The sequence below is a fragment of the Protopterus annectens genome, chromosome 9.part0 (assembly GCF_019279795.1).
Source record: "Protopterus annectens isolate FY-2018-M chromosome 9.part0, PAN1.0, whole genome shotgun sequence".
Taxonomy (NCBI): Eukaryota; Metazoa; Chordata; order Ceratodontiformes; family Protopteridae; genus Protopterus; species Protopterus annectens.
In genome coordinates this window covers 1,108,977,612-1,108,992,280 of record NC_056743.1, presented here as the reverse complement: position 1 = coordinate 1,108,992,280, position 14,669 = coordinate 1,108,977,612, and the positions used below count along the sequence as shown (strand labels likewise).

General features: G+C 39.7%; 1 protein-coding gene across 5 annotated transcripts in view; it reads left to right on the top strand.

The window, feature by feature from the left end:
- The window catches only part of ZNF385A (zinc finger protein 385A), a 1,202,383-nt gene that overhangs the window by 1,078,061 nt on the left and 109,653 nt on the right, over nucleotides 1-14,669 (top strand). For all 5 annotated transcript variants that reach the window (XM_044083966.1, XM_044083965.1, XM_044083967.1 and 2 more), the window contains one exon: nucleotides 1,567-1,899. In XM_044083966.1, coding sequence (XP_043939901.1) covers nucleotides 1,567-1,899 — 333 coding nt within the window. The remainder of the gene's footprint in view (nucleotides 1-1,566; nucleotides 1,900-14,669) is intronic.

Below are 14,669 nucleotides of genomic sequence, written 5' to 3'. Positions count from 1 at the left end.
CCTGAGTTACCAAATTAAATAAATAAATAAAAAAAGAAGGACTTGCAACTGTGTTATGCTGTACTCTTTCCACAAGTGCCCCAAGGAAAGTTAAATACATTGTTATTTTTATTTCTGAATATACAAATCCTTTAGGATTTCTTAATGTAGTAATCCCCTGACACTCACTCATACAGAAACACACACACACAGGCACGCGCACACACACACACACACACACACACACACACACACACACACACACACACACACACACACACACACACATACACACACACACGCACACACACACAGGCACAAACACACACGTGCTTAGCTGTTGACATAATGTATGGAAATGTACTGTGCATGAGATTGTAACCACATATAAGAACATAGGGTTCTCCAGCTACTTTAAGAAAGTTCAGCCATTATAACATCATAATGAAAGAAAACAAGTTCAGGCTGTGAATTTTAGATGTGACTTCTTTGGGGGGTGGATACCTGTTTATGATCGAAACCTCCAGTTTCAGGGGAAAAAATAGTACAGTGTTGAATGGATCATGGAGTATGGAACATTGTAATATATACTGACCTGGAGCAGAAAGTTTGTAATTTCTGTATTTAAAACCCTACGTGCTGATAAATGGACTAGAAGGTATGCTCTGACTATGAGTAACATAATATATTTAACTGGAACAAGGCATAGATCCATATTGCTTGCTGCTGATGCACTAGTTAAAATACTGACCCTTTGTTGTGAACCAAAGTTCAGAACAATCATAGCCTCTACTTGTTCCAAGACTGTGATGTTCTGATGTTACCATCATCACTTCTACTTGGGGAAAGTTGCAGTGAGAAGCTGAACCCTGATTGCCAAGTAGTCCTACAAAGACAGAAGGAGATTTTTGCTTTAGCATGTTAGTCTTAGAAGCAAGATATAGAGTAGGACAACATGGTGTAAGAAGGGAGACTCCTTTCAATGAAAATGGAAATCAAACAGCATGCTTTCACAAGGATGAAACGTTTTTCTCTCCAAAAGTATAATGACTGACATGAGTAAACTGTCAGAGCTTTTGATAGAGGTAGAACACTCCACTTGTGGAAAAGATAATAAAATCAAGCAGCTAAGTCACTACTTTAGAGTATATGTTGTTTATATGGGCTTGATAAGAAGGAAATAGGACAGCATACCTGTGTAGCTGTTAACCTTGTTGCTTCACAGATCCCCATCCACAGTTAAGTTCACTTGTCAGGATCCTGTTTGGGAGAAGTTTGCATGTTCTCATAAAATTTCTTTTGGTTTTCTTTGAGTAATCTATATCTCAGAAATAAGCTAATTGTCAGGTGTGTTGAAATAACCCACACATATGGCCTTTGGCTTTCTAGCCATATTTAAAGTAAAATAATCTCTAGAGGTAAAAATGACCAGATAAACAGTATCTGATGAGACTAGATGAGGCAGTTTTTATTTTAGTGTGCTGCTAAAGTTCATAGCTGTTTGTCTTTATAATTGTATACACAATTATATGACACATTATGCATACCTTTCTTTGTGACATTATACCATTATTTCATACACAACAGGTCAGCAGCAACAGATGTCACCAGTCTCAAACGGTTCTTCTGCTGCACAACAAACAATATCCATCTCCTGCATGCTTCAGCGAAGTACTATTGCTGCAACAACATCAGTATCTATGATGCCTACTACTCAAATTTCTGAGACGATCCATAGTGCAGTTCAAGTAAATGGGCCAACAAACGAAGCATCCACAGCTATAGGGGCACCAGCTATTAACGGGAATGTAGCAGTTGCAAACTCAGTATCCGAGGAGGACAAAGCCAAGAAGCTGCTATACTGTTCTGTCTGCAAAGTGGCTGTTAACTCACTGTCACAGCTGGAGGCACACAACAAAGGTACATGATGGTCATAAATGTCATGGTTTAGTGAGTTATGTGGATTTTAAGGTTAGTAAGACTACTAATATGATTAAAACAATTGACTGTATAGCTGAAAATTAAAAGTGCCACATTCACAAAAGAGCAGAAGCAATATCACACAGAGCTTTCCTCAGGTAATTTTTAAGAAAAAATGACATATAAGATGTTGATTTTAGTGTCTCAGGATACAACACCCTTGAATCAAGTGATGTTGCTCTGACACTGGTATTTCAAGGGCAAAGTGAAGATAACAAAAGATTCGTATGTATTCAGTAATAAGAAGGAAATTACTATAACAAAATTTCAGCCAACCTAGATTTGAGTATTATACAATTTTTCTGGATCATTATTACCTGTACTTTCTTTGTAACCAGGCAGTAATCATTACATGTCTAATTAGTAAGGCTTCCTTTGAAGAAGAGCTCACTTCCCCAATAATGAATGTCATCAAGTCAGACATTCAATCTTTGTAAAAACTGGTAGAACTTGTACTTCTAGAAACAGTAACAGCACAGCAGGAAGTTATAATGCAATTGTAGGTATTAATTTGAAGACAATATCTTATTAATTCCGGCTTACCAAATAGGCACCTAAGAAATGCAGTATCATTCTGAACCATTTGTTACAATACTTGTGGAATAGGAATAGTAACTGTGATTTGTTATTACTCCCGTCTTAATTCAGCTAGCACATTGTATTTACTGCAGCATTGTGTTTTGGAAAATTTGCATCACTCTGCGACTGAGATGGTGGGAGCAATCATATTCCGGGCAAGATTTGGACCTACGTGCAAAAATGTTAAAAATGTATCTAAACTAACATGGATAAATGAAGAAATTGTAATTGAAACAGTAAAAGAAATTATATATTTAAAGCTTTAGTTTTTTGGTATCAATGTGATTTAATTGTTAATAAAATTGTATCCTCAAGGACAGAAACTATGTCTATCTCAGATATTAATATAGACTATCCCTATAGACTATCCCTTGTTGGGCTGCTGTGTCTCCTTGGACTTGGGAGGTATTTTTCCTCATATTATACACCTGGATTCCATTCCTCCCCAACCTAGTGAGGCCTTGTGGACAGCTTTAAACATCAGTATTCCTGAATAGGATTAGACATTCCTCCTAACAAAGACTGTCCTCCCAGGTTTTTTTTGAAAAATTATACACCTGGATTCCGTTCCTCCCCAACCTAGTGAGGCCTTGTGGACAGCTTTAAACATCAGTATTCCTGAATAGGATTAGACATTCCTCCTAACAAAGACTGTCCTCCCAGGTTGAATTGAAAAATTATACACCTGGATTCCGTTCCTCCCCAACCTAGTGAGGCCTTGTGGACAGCTTTAAACATCAGTATTCCTGAATAGGATTAGACATTCCTCCTAACAAAGACTGTCCTCCCAGGTTTTTTTGAAAAATTATACACCTGGATTCCGTTCCTCCCCAACCTAGTGAGGCCTTGTGGACAGCTTTAAACATCAGTATTCCTGAATAGGATTAGACATTCCTCCTAACAAAGACTGTCCTCCCAGGTTTTTGAAAAATTATACACCTGGATTCCGTTCCTCCCCAACCTAGTGAGGCCTTGTGGACAGCTTTAAACATCAGTATTCCTGAATAGGATTAGACATTCCTCCTAACAAAGACTGTCCTCCCAGGTTTTTTTTGAAAAATTATACACCTGGATTCCGTTCCTCCCCAACCTAGTGAGGCCTTGTGGACAGCTTTAAACATCAGTATTCCTGAATAGGATTAGACATTCCTCCTAACAAAGACTGTCCTCCCAGGTTTTTTTTGAAAAATTATACACCTGGATTCCGTTCCTCCCCAACCTAGTGAGGCCTTGTGGACAGCTTTAAACATCAGTATTCCTGAATAGGATTAGACATTCCTCCTAACAAAGACTGTCCTCCCAGGTTTTTTTGAAAAATTATACACCTGGATTCCGTTCCTCCCCAACCTAGTGAGGCCTTGTGGACAGCTTTAAACATCAGTATTCCTGAATAGGATTAGACATTCCTCCTAACAAAGACTGTCCTCCCAGGTTTTTTTGAAAAGTATGTCCTATCATTGCATTGCTTAGCTTTACTCACCAGGACATATTCTTGCTCCCCTGCCAGGTAAACCAGCAGCCCCCCCCCCTCACTAGATAGGCCTTTTTTGGTCCCTCTCCTTCACTCTTTTTTGCCTTTGGTACGTATATTCCTCTCTCACTACCCCATTCCTGGTTCCTTAATCTTGGTAAACCCCCTGCTTGCTCTGTCTGATACTCTTTTCTAACCTAGCCACTAGGTGGCGCCTTTCTTACCACTAATCCTACTATCATATTTTCAGAGTATTCTCTCTGCAAATCCTACTGTCCTTTCCTGTTCCATAGTTTACCTTTGCATCTTACTATTTCTCTCAGGAGAAACTCCTCTATCTCACCCAATACTATTTCATTTTCCCCCCATTTACCATACAATCTCCTCAAACTCTCTACTGTTGAGCTCTCCCTTACCTTGACACCTGTTTCTCTCTTCTTGCCTGATTGTTTTCTGCAACTACTCATCCAGTTACACCTGTTTCTCTCTTCTTGCCTGATTGTTTTTGCTTACTGTCTTACCTGTCCTTCCCTACCTTTTCATCTACTACACCCTCCTCCTTTCCACTATCCCTATCTCCTTTCAACTATCATCCCCTTCTTGCTACTATTCTCTCCATATTACACCTGCCTCGCGCTTCTGCTCTAACACCTCCTTCCTCTCTCCATCCTCACATCTTCAGCTTACTGATCCTCGCTCTTACAACTGTATCACTGTGCTATACTTTCCTTGTCCCTCCTTTTCCCCACCTGTCCCCTCCCCCTCCAGTTCCATTTCCTGTTCTAACCTACAAATACACCCGTCCCCCAGCCGTTTCCTCCCTATAGACTATCCCTTGTTGGGCTGCTGTGTCTCCTTGGACTTGGGAGGTATTTTTCCTCATGTGAGTACTTGGTTTTATTTGCATTTGTGTATTTGTTACTGTTGTGATTATTTCTTTTTGTTATATTCACATATAGCCTTATTTTTACTGTCTTACTGAGTATACCTGTACATATTGTGTATTATATATTTTGTTAGACTTGCATTAGGCTCTTGGAACCACGTGGGACGCCAACTTTTACATAGGACATTTTGAAGGCGGTTATTACCCCTTCTGTAGTCCTCCTGGCCCCTCAGCTATCTTTCCTGCATGGTCGTTCTTAACCAGAAGTACGCTTTCACAACTCCTACTGTGACTAGCGATCCCGGTGCTTGTCCCCTATCCTTACAGATAGTCAATGCGCCACAATCGGTAGCACTTTTTGTACAGCCTGTTGTAAGCTCATAAACTACTACTGTACTTTGCTACGGTTTATAGATGCTCAATAAGAGCCAGCCTTGTACTGAATTTCTGACCACTTCTTGCATAAGGGTCCTGTCCTAAGGAGAGAATCAGGTATTCTTTTTTGCAACTTTCACTGTACTAATTAGTACCTGCATTGAGCGACCTAGGTTACTCGTAGTTAAACAACCCAGTGCTAGCGTTATTTCTATCGCTCCCTAATGGCGTGTCTTTAAGTGCATCATTAAGGGGTTTCGGCGCCTTTTTTCAAGCTCGACAGGCTCTTATTCCCTTTTTCAGCGTTCTATGATACACTTAGCGATATAACCCAGTGGCAGCGTTTCTCCTTATCACACACTACTAGCGTGCTTTTTAGCTGGATCGTAAAGTGCCGCAGCACTTTTTTAACGCTCACCTGGTGGCGGTATTTCCCGCTCGGCATGCATTTACTTAGTATTTCTTAGTATTTACTAACTAGCGACCTAGACCTACTCCTATAACCTAGGAGTGCTGACACGGAGGGGAATATTATGCTAGTTATCCATATCTGACTTTCACATGTTGTGCCTACCACAACGATAGTTTTTTCTCTATTGTTTTTTCTTCTGTAACCTTATATTCCATGTTATATTCCCTCATTTATCTTCCCTATAGCTGCTTTTTCCTACCCCTGCTGCGACTATTGGCAGTGCCCCTTCCCAGGCTAGCCTCCACGTGGTCTCCTATAATATTCTAGTGGTGTTCATTGATGGCATATTAGCGTAGGAATAATAATGTGTTTCACCTCTGAATAAGTAGTGCTCAATGCTGATATTATATATGCCCAGTATCTGTGCTGCAATTTGATTATGAATATTTTGACTTATTTTATGACTATATCCCCCCTGGGATCCTGTTACCCTGATCTTGATCCAAGGCTTTTTAATGCTATCTTTAGCCATATGTTCTGTTAAACTGATTTGACTGAGTAATGCTTATGCTTAGAATATAGATTGTATTCCAGTCATTAGAATTGTTGCTGCTTGCTTAAACGATTCTAGTCATTAGAATTGTTGCTGTTTGCTTAAACGGTTTTTCTAGCTAGTAGCTACTGTTAGGTTTGTTCCTTGGGGGCCCCACTGTATGTCCATAGCAGTCTAGCTACTCTGCTTCATACAGTGCGCTCCAGGGTATATGTCTGTATTGTTCTTGGTTTTTTTTTGTATGTAAAGCAGTTGTGCAAGCTATGCTGTATACACATGTCTGATTACGTACTTAATTATTCCTTTGCCTGTTTTTTCTCACTTTCTCTCTCTACCTTTAATTATTAACAGATTATACACCTGGATTCCGTTCCTCCCCAACCTAGTGAGGCCTTGTGGACAGCTTTAAACATCAGTATTCCTGAATAGGATTAGACATTCCTCCTAACAAAGACTGTCCTCCCAGGTTTTTTTGAAAAGTATGTCCTATCATTGCATTGCTTAGCTTTACTCACCAGGACATATTCTTGCTCCCCTGCCAGGTAAACCAGCAGCCCCCCCCCTCACTAGATAGGCCTTTTTTGGTCCCTCTCCTTCACTCTTTTTTGCCTTTGGTACGTATATTCCTCTCTCACTACCCCATTCCTGGTTCCTTAATCTTGGTAAACCCCCTGCTTGCTCTGTCTGATACTCTTTTCTAACCTAGCCACTAGGTGGCCCTTCTTACCACTAATCCTACTATCATATTTTCAGAGTATTCTCTCTGCAAATCCTACTGTCCTTTCCTGTTCCATAGTTTACCTTTGCATCTTACTATTTCTCTCAGGAGAAACTCCTCTATCTCACCCAATACTATTTCATTTTCCCCACTTACCATACAATCTCCTCAAACTCTCTACTGTTGAGCTCTCCCTTACCTTGACACCTGTTTCTCTCTTCTTGCCTGATTGTTTTCTGCAACTACTCATCCAGTTCTTCCCCGCTCCGTTCGCTACGCTCACTCCGCTCCCCCCCCCACCCCCCTTTCCCCCCCCCCCCCCGGGGTCCTACCTTTATACTTACTTAGACACACCCCTAATTACCTACCTTCCAATCTCTATTTCCTGAACAACCACCCTTAAACCACTTACTCCTAAGACCACTCCCTCTCTCTTGTTTCAGATCTATTTTACCACTCACTCTTACTAGATACCACATATTCCTACACTCATAAACTTCTCACTCATTAATAATATGCCCCTAACCCTTAACATAGTCTGTCCTCTTTTTCTCCTTAACATCCTGCTTTACTACTATACTCTTACCTCCTACGAACATCTTACGCTTAGCCAAAATCCTATATTGCACAAATATGCTACAACCACACTTCCTCTACCTAACCAAACTCATATTAATATACTTTCAACCTGTCCCTGGCTTCCTCTATACCATAAATTACAACATTACAAAATCACAACCACCAAACGCTTCTATATAATACCCATCAAATACACAAAAGTCTTCCAAACCCCACAAACTCTTTTATTGATAGATGGGGACATCCACCCCAACCCTGGTCCTAATACCCTCCTCAATCCCACCTCTACTAACCCAACTACAAACCACACTAGCTCTCCCTTCTCCACTGACTCCCTCTCTATTGCTCACCTAAATATTCGTAGCATTAACAACAAAGTAACACAACTCCATGCCTTAATTGATTTCTATGCCTTTGATATTCTCTGTCTCACAGAAACCTGGCTTAAACCCAGCACCAAGGACAATGAATTTACTCCCCCAGGCTATAGTACTCACAGGCAAGATCGTCTTAATAAAAAGGGAGGAGTAGCCCTCCTATACAAATCCCAACTTCAGGTAACCTTAATTAACTCCTTGACCCCTCCCAGCAAACGCTGAAATACTTTGTACCAAATTCCAAATTAATAAATCCAAAGCCATAAACATAATATGTTCCTACATCCCCCCAGGCAATAACGTCAACACCCTAGAAAATATCCTTAGCTGGGCCTCCAGTAGCCTTCCTCAAGAAACCATAATCTTAGGCGATTTCAACATTGACTGGAACTCCTGCATATCCCCAACTCCCACCACTCACCTTAATCTCTTTGACTTTCATCAAACCATCAACTCCCCTACTAGAATAAATAAATCCACCCACAAACAATCCATTCTAGACTGGATATTGACCAACAACAACCCCCTCTCCTATAAAACAGGAATACTCCCTGACAACATAAGTGACCACCTCCTTACCTTTATCACTAAACAAAAAACCAACAATCCCAAACAAGCAACTTATCGTACCAAATACAACAACACAGATTTTAACCTAGCATCCTTTCAAAATGAACTCAAAGAATATAACTGGTCCACTCTAAAATACCTCCCAATAGATGAAGCAGTAACCCATTTTAACAACACTTTCCTACTGATTCTAAACCATCATGCCCCATCCCGCCTAGTCAGAGTCAGTTCCAAAACAGCCCCATGGCTTTCCAAAATCACTAAACAAACTATGCGGGCTAGAAATAGACTGTGGTCCAAATGGAGGTCAACAAAAAACCCAATTGACCATCAAAACTTCAAATACCTGAGAAACAAAACAAAAAAGCTCATCTATCTGGACAAGAAAAACTACCACCTTCAATACCAACAAAACCAACACCATAACCCTAAACACTTTTGGTCTGGAATAAACAAACTACTCCATCCAGGCAACACAAAACTCCCACCCCTGCTGGCCTAGTAGAAACCCAACCTAACATTATAGCCAACACCTTCAACAACTTCTTCTCTCAAACCGTCACCTCACTTGCAAGTACCATGACCCCCCCCACTACCCTCCAAACTACCCCCACTCAGAACAGCACCAATAAGCTAAAGTTTAATACTGTCTCAACAACCTATATACGTAAACAACTATGTAAACTCAAACCCTGTACCCCTTCTGCAGACAAGCTTCCAGCTGAATATCTGCAACTAGCCGCAACTGAAATAGCCTACCCAGTCTCCATCTTAATAAATAGAACCATAACTGAATCCAAAATCCCATCCTGTTGGAAAATCTCCCATATCATTCCCCTTCACAAAGGAGGAAATTCTAATGAACTCTCCAATTTCCGCCTATTGCCCTTCTATCACCTCTATCCAAAATAATGGAACGCTGCATACACCATCAACTTCTACATTATCTCTTGAATAACAGATTGCTTGTAGACTCACAACATGGTTTTAGACCCTTCCACAGTACTTCTACTGCCCTACTCTCCTTCACTGACTCTATCAATAAAAGCAACAACAACCTGTTCTCCTCTGCTCTATTCCTGGACCTCTCTAAAGCTTTCGATATGGTCAACCACAAACTTCTCCTAGATACCTTGCAATCCCTCTCACTTGATTCACAAGCAGTACAGTGGTTCAACTCTTACCTGACCAACAGAAAACAAGCAGTCCTCTGGGACAGCCATCTATCTTCCCAACTCCCAATTACTATTGGCCCCACAAGGATCCATCCTAGGTCCCTTACTTTTCTCTATTTTCATAAATAACCTGCCCACCTCCCTCCCAACCACTACCTGTATACAGTATGCAGATGATTCCACTCTCATCTGCTCTGCTTCTTCACCAACACAACTCCACTCTGCCACCCAATTGGTCTTCACTGCAGCAGAAAACTGATTTCAACATATTTGTCTCCTCCTAAATCCCAAAAAAACCAAACTACTACTTTTCACCCCAACCTCTAAAGCCACCCCATCACTTTTTCTATAGTATCAGGTAATGTCACTGTCATCAAACCTGACTACTCCACTAAGCTGCTAGGCGTCACCATAGACAATCAGCTAAATTTTGACTTACACATTGATTTAACTATAAAGTCAGTCAATAAAAAAATGGGTGCCCTTTACAGAATTAAGCCCTTTCTCACCACCACTTCCCGAGTGGCTCTCGCCCAAACTCACCTCATCTCTACATTATTGTATGCCTCTCCGTCCTTTATCAACATATCTAAATCTAATCTTCAAAACCTGAATACAGCCTACCACAGTATAGCCAGATTTGCTACTGCCTCTCCATTCCTAACTCATCACTGTCTTAATTTAAAAAAACTAAACTGGCTCGAACTTCCAAACCTAATACTCCTACAGCAACTAATTATCACTTTTAAAATCCTACACTACCCCTCCAACACACCCATACTAAATAAACTCATCACACCTTATAAAAATCTCACTACACTCAGGTCTGCCAACAAGCTACTAGTTACTACTTTGAAATCTTATAATAAAACAGGCGATTCCTTATTCGCAAACACTGTAGGTTCATATTGGAATAAACTTCCCACAGAACTGACCTCCCTAGCCTCAGGTCATCTCTTCAGAAAACAGATAAAACTTACCTACTAACTCACTGGCTATGCCCTGCTCCAACCCTGACTGACATTAACAAATTTTTTACTCTCCCAGTCCACTCCTGTATCTTTTAGCTCTTCTGTACTAACTTAAACTGTCTTCCACAGTCACTAGTTTGTACCATCTCTTCTGTTCAATTTATTGTTAGACTCCCCCTCTGCCCATCCTGTTATTCTCTCTTATTCTCTCTCTCGTTTCATCTACATGACCTCTAACCATTCATACCACCTTTCTTTTTTCGCTATCTCTGTTTCTTTCCACCTTACTTTTCCTACTGACTGATCCTTAGCCTTACTATCATCCTAACATCTGTACCTTGAGAAATTGCATCTCTGTCAACACTCTTTTACCTCATTTCTGCCTTATTCCTATACTCTTACTTCACATTATCTGTTACACTACTTACCTACATATTTTTACTTTTTATCTACCTTTTTCCTACTTTCAGATAATACCTATTTGTTGAAGTAGAACCTATTTGTTGTCATACCAGCTACTAGTGATATTTTTCTAACTTATTATTATCGTCTTATAATACTACTAAAACTTTTCTACACAGTACCCATCCGAATTTTGATTGTCATCAACTCAGATTAGTACAGAAAAAATGTATACGCATTTGATATTGCCTATTTTATTACTTTTATTTGTATAGTTTGATTATTTAGTAACCTCTCAACTGTATTGTCTTAGTCTGATAGTGGAGTTTCTCCTCGGCCTCTGCTGAAAATGGACATGTATCCAGCCAGACTAGCCCGGTTAACAAATGTAAAATAAAAATAAAATAAAATAAAATAAAATAGCAATATCGCCTGGGTGGGTAATGCTGATTTACCCATGGTTGGTGTGGTTTGGTCATGAGGGCGAAACCCGAGTGGCCAAACAAAGCCAACCGTGGGTAAATCCAGCATTACCCACACCCAGAAGTGGGTTATTGCTATTATACAATGACATTATTTAAGAAAAAAAATAATTACTTTTCTTAAGTAATGGCATTGTATAATGCCACCTTGCTGCCCTTCCACAGCTGTCTGATATTCTGCAGCAGTTCTGATGTACTGCGCATGTGTATGCCTACACAGTACATCAGAGCTGTGGGCAAAAGCAACGGAGAAAGCAAGATCTCTGTTGCTTTTTACAAACAGTCTCGTTATGTTAAAGGAGTTTAACATAGCGAGACAGCTTTAAAAAGCAATGGAGAATCTCCGTTGCTTTTTTTAAAGCTGTCTCGCTATGTTAAACTCATTTAACATAGCGAGAAAGTTTTGAAAAAAGCAACGGAGAAAGCAAGATCTCCGTTGCTTTTTACAAACAGTCTCGTTATGTTAAAGGAGTTTAACATAGCGAGACAGCTTTAAAAAAAGCAATGGAGAATCTCCGTTGCCTTTTTTAAAGCTGTCTCGCTATGTTAAACTCATTTAACATAGCGAGACAGTGTGAAGCAACAGAGATCTTGCGTTCTCCATTGCTGTAAAGAAAGAGTTATAGTAATGGAAAAAGTCCGGGCGACCGGACCTTTTCCCATTACTATAACTCTGATTTACAATGTGCATGCTGACCAATCAGTGTGCACGTTTTTGAATATTAATGGGGGGTCGTTGTATAATGAAAATTTAACAATGGGTAAAGAAATACATTTTCTGGTGAGCTTTAGTTTACTGATAAAATGAGTAAGCAGCTAAAATATATAAAAAGTACAATACAAAATGGCAAAAAGGCCATTCTTTTAGCAAGGGCTGTTAGAGTTGAGCCACGGGACTCAAACAAGTGTTACCAAGCATACAATATAGAAGACATGATCATTTTTGGGATGTGCCATTTTTGTATATCTCATTGGTTTTCTGCCCTACTCTCAAACAGAAAAGTGAAATAAAAAGGGTGAAAACAAGACCGGCAAAGAAAGTAAGTGCTAACAAAGTGCTATGTGCTTTCTATAATGCCATTTGCAGAATTAACTGTTTCTAGTGCAGTACTTCATGATAAGCATTAGATCTTTCATCATACAATTTGTATATATGCAACAGAAGCCATACAGGTTGTTGTCAGTGGTAACATGGGAGCATGGTGTACAAATATGAAATTTCTGACTCTACTCATGCCCTGTGTACTAACTGGGAACATTGTCATGTGACAATGTGCTGAGCGTGCTGCCCATTCTGGAAAGATGGCACATGTGTTGGATTGAGAAGAAGCCTTACCCTTTCATCTCCTATATATATCCAACCAAAAGAGGGCATTTGCAGACAGCATTGCCTAAGCCTTTCTTCTGCATGCATCATTTGGTGGTAAATGTAACACTCTAAGGTGGTATGTGGTACTTAATTCCTTCTTTGTCTCCTGATTGACATCTTAGTACGAAGTGTGGAATACAAGACCGATTGGTAATTCATGTTTCTTGCTTTTGTTCTTGCTTGGCTTCTCTATGGGTACACTAGTCTCTAAGCAGCAATACAAGTATTTGATCAACGTCTTTTCTCTCTGTCTATCTGCCTTCAAATAGAAAATGTAAATCACCATAATGGGAAAGATGTATTGCCCCCTTCCTTTCTATACATTAAAATATGGTGGGTTTAAGATACGAATACATTGTCTTCTTGTAGCTTGACCAGTTGTACATGTCTTTCCCAGGTTAATGATGCATTTATCTCAAAAATTACCTTTTTGTTAGTGACTTGCACTACAGGAAATGTGAGAAAGAATAATAAAAGATAGATTTCCTTTGTTTTTTTTTCAGTGCTGTCATTATTTGTTTAGTGCCTGCCAACCAACTGCTGTCCACTTTGTCTTGTGTATACATCATTAATTCAAAACATCTTATGTGATTTAAAGCATTTGGCATAGCATTCAGTCATGTTTATCACTGATTTGTATCAACTGCAGTTATTTTTATAGTCATAGTCAAGCCTATTGCAGCTCTGGATTATACCTGTAACCTTTTGCCATTTGTGTTTTATGTTGCATCACCACCATATCTGTGAACAGCTGTGACAACTTTTCATTTTCACTGCATTTTACTTAGAATCCTGCAGCACTCATAAAATTGGATGTATTTAGCATGTCTAGACAAATAACACTCCTACTCACAGTGAAAAACAGCTCCTAACTGGACAGCCTGCTTCTTTCATTCTGTCTGTTGTGGAGGGACTGGGCTTAGAATGAAACAAATCACTTCAGTAAGAATATTGCCCCATCACTACTAATTATCATACAGCCAGCATTTTTACTGAGGAGCTTCAGAAGTGGTGATCTAGGAAAGTCTAAAAGATATGAAGTAGGGAAGAAAAAGTAAGATTAGACTGTGAGGCTGTTGGGCAGGGCTTGTGCACAGATGGTGGAATTGTCAGTAAAGGTGCCCTTGGTCCTCATGATCAAGGTTAATACAAAAGCACACAGCAATGCTAGGTGCATTGTAAGGAGGGTTATTTAAGGATGGCTACTATTTCAAGCACTGGATATATGTCCAATTGCTGTGCTAGGAGACTGACTGAGTAAAAAGTCAGTATTGTTTCACTTCTAGATCTCCCACACGGGAAACACAGCCATGGACCTAAAATAAATGAATAATATCAAGCAAAATAAATCAGTAACTATCAACATAAAACAAAATAAATAAAATAAACCATTGACAGCGATAACAAGTTGTGCTCCATCTAAATGGCTGTTGCATGCTGATGGCCAAGGGTGCACTATGAAATAATAAGAACTATATATGTTTTTTTTTTAAAAACACATTGACAATGGTAAAATCTGAATTTCTCTCGTACAGAGAAGTAAGACTGTTCTGTGGTCCATTATGCAAGATCAGAGAGGCATGTTCATGAGACATGGAATCCACTGTTAGAATAATGCTGATCAAAACATACACATTTATTTCTGTGAATACAAGTAACACTAAGCAATAGTCTCTGGGGTCAGGACGGATCCAGCCTCTGGCTAAGATCTTTAATGATTGCTGGAGCTGCAGATTCTCTTCTGTTATTTCTTTACAGTCAGGAAAGTAGCTTTCTTTCTGTAGTGATGGT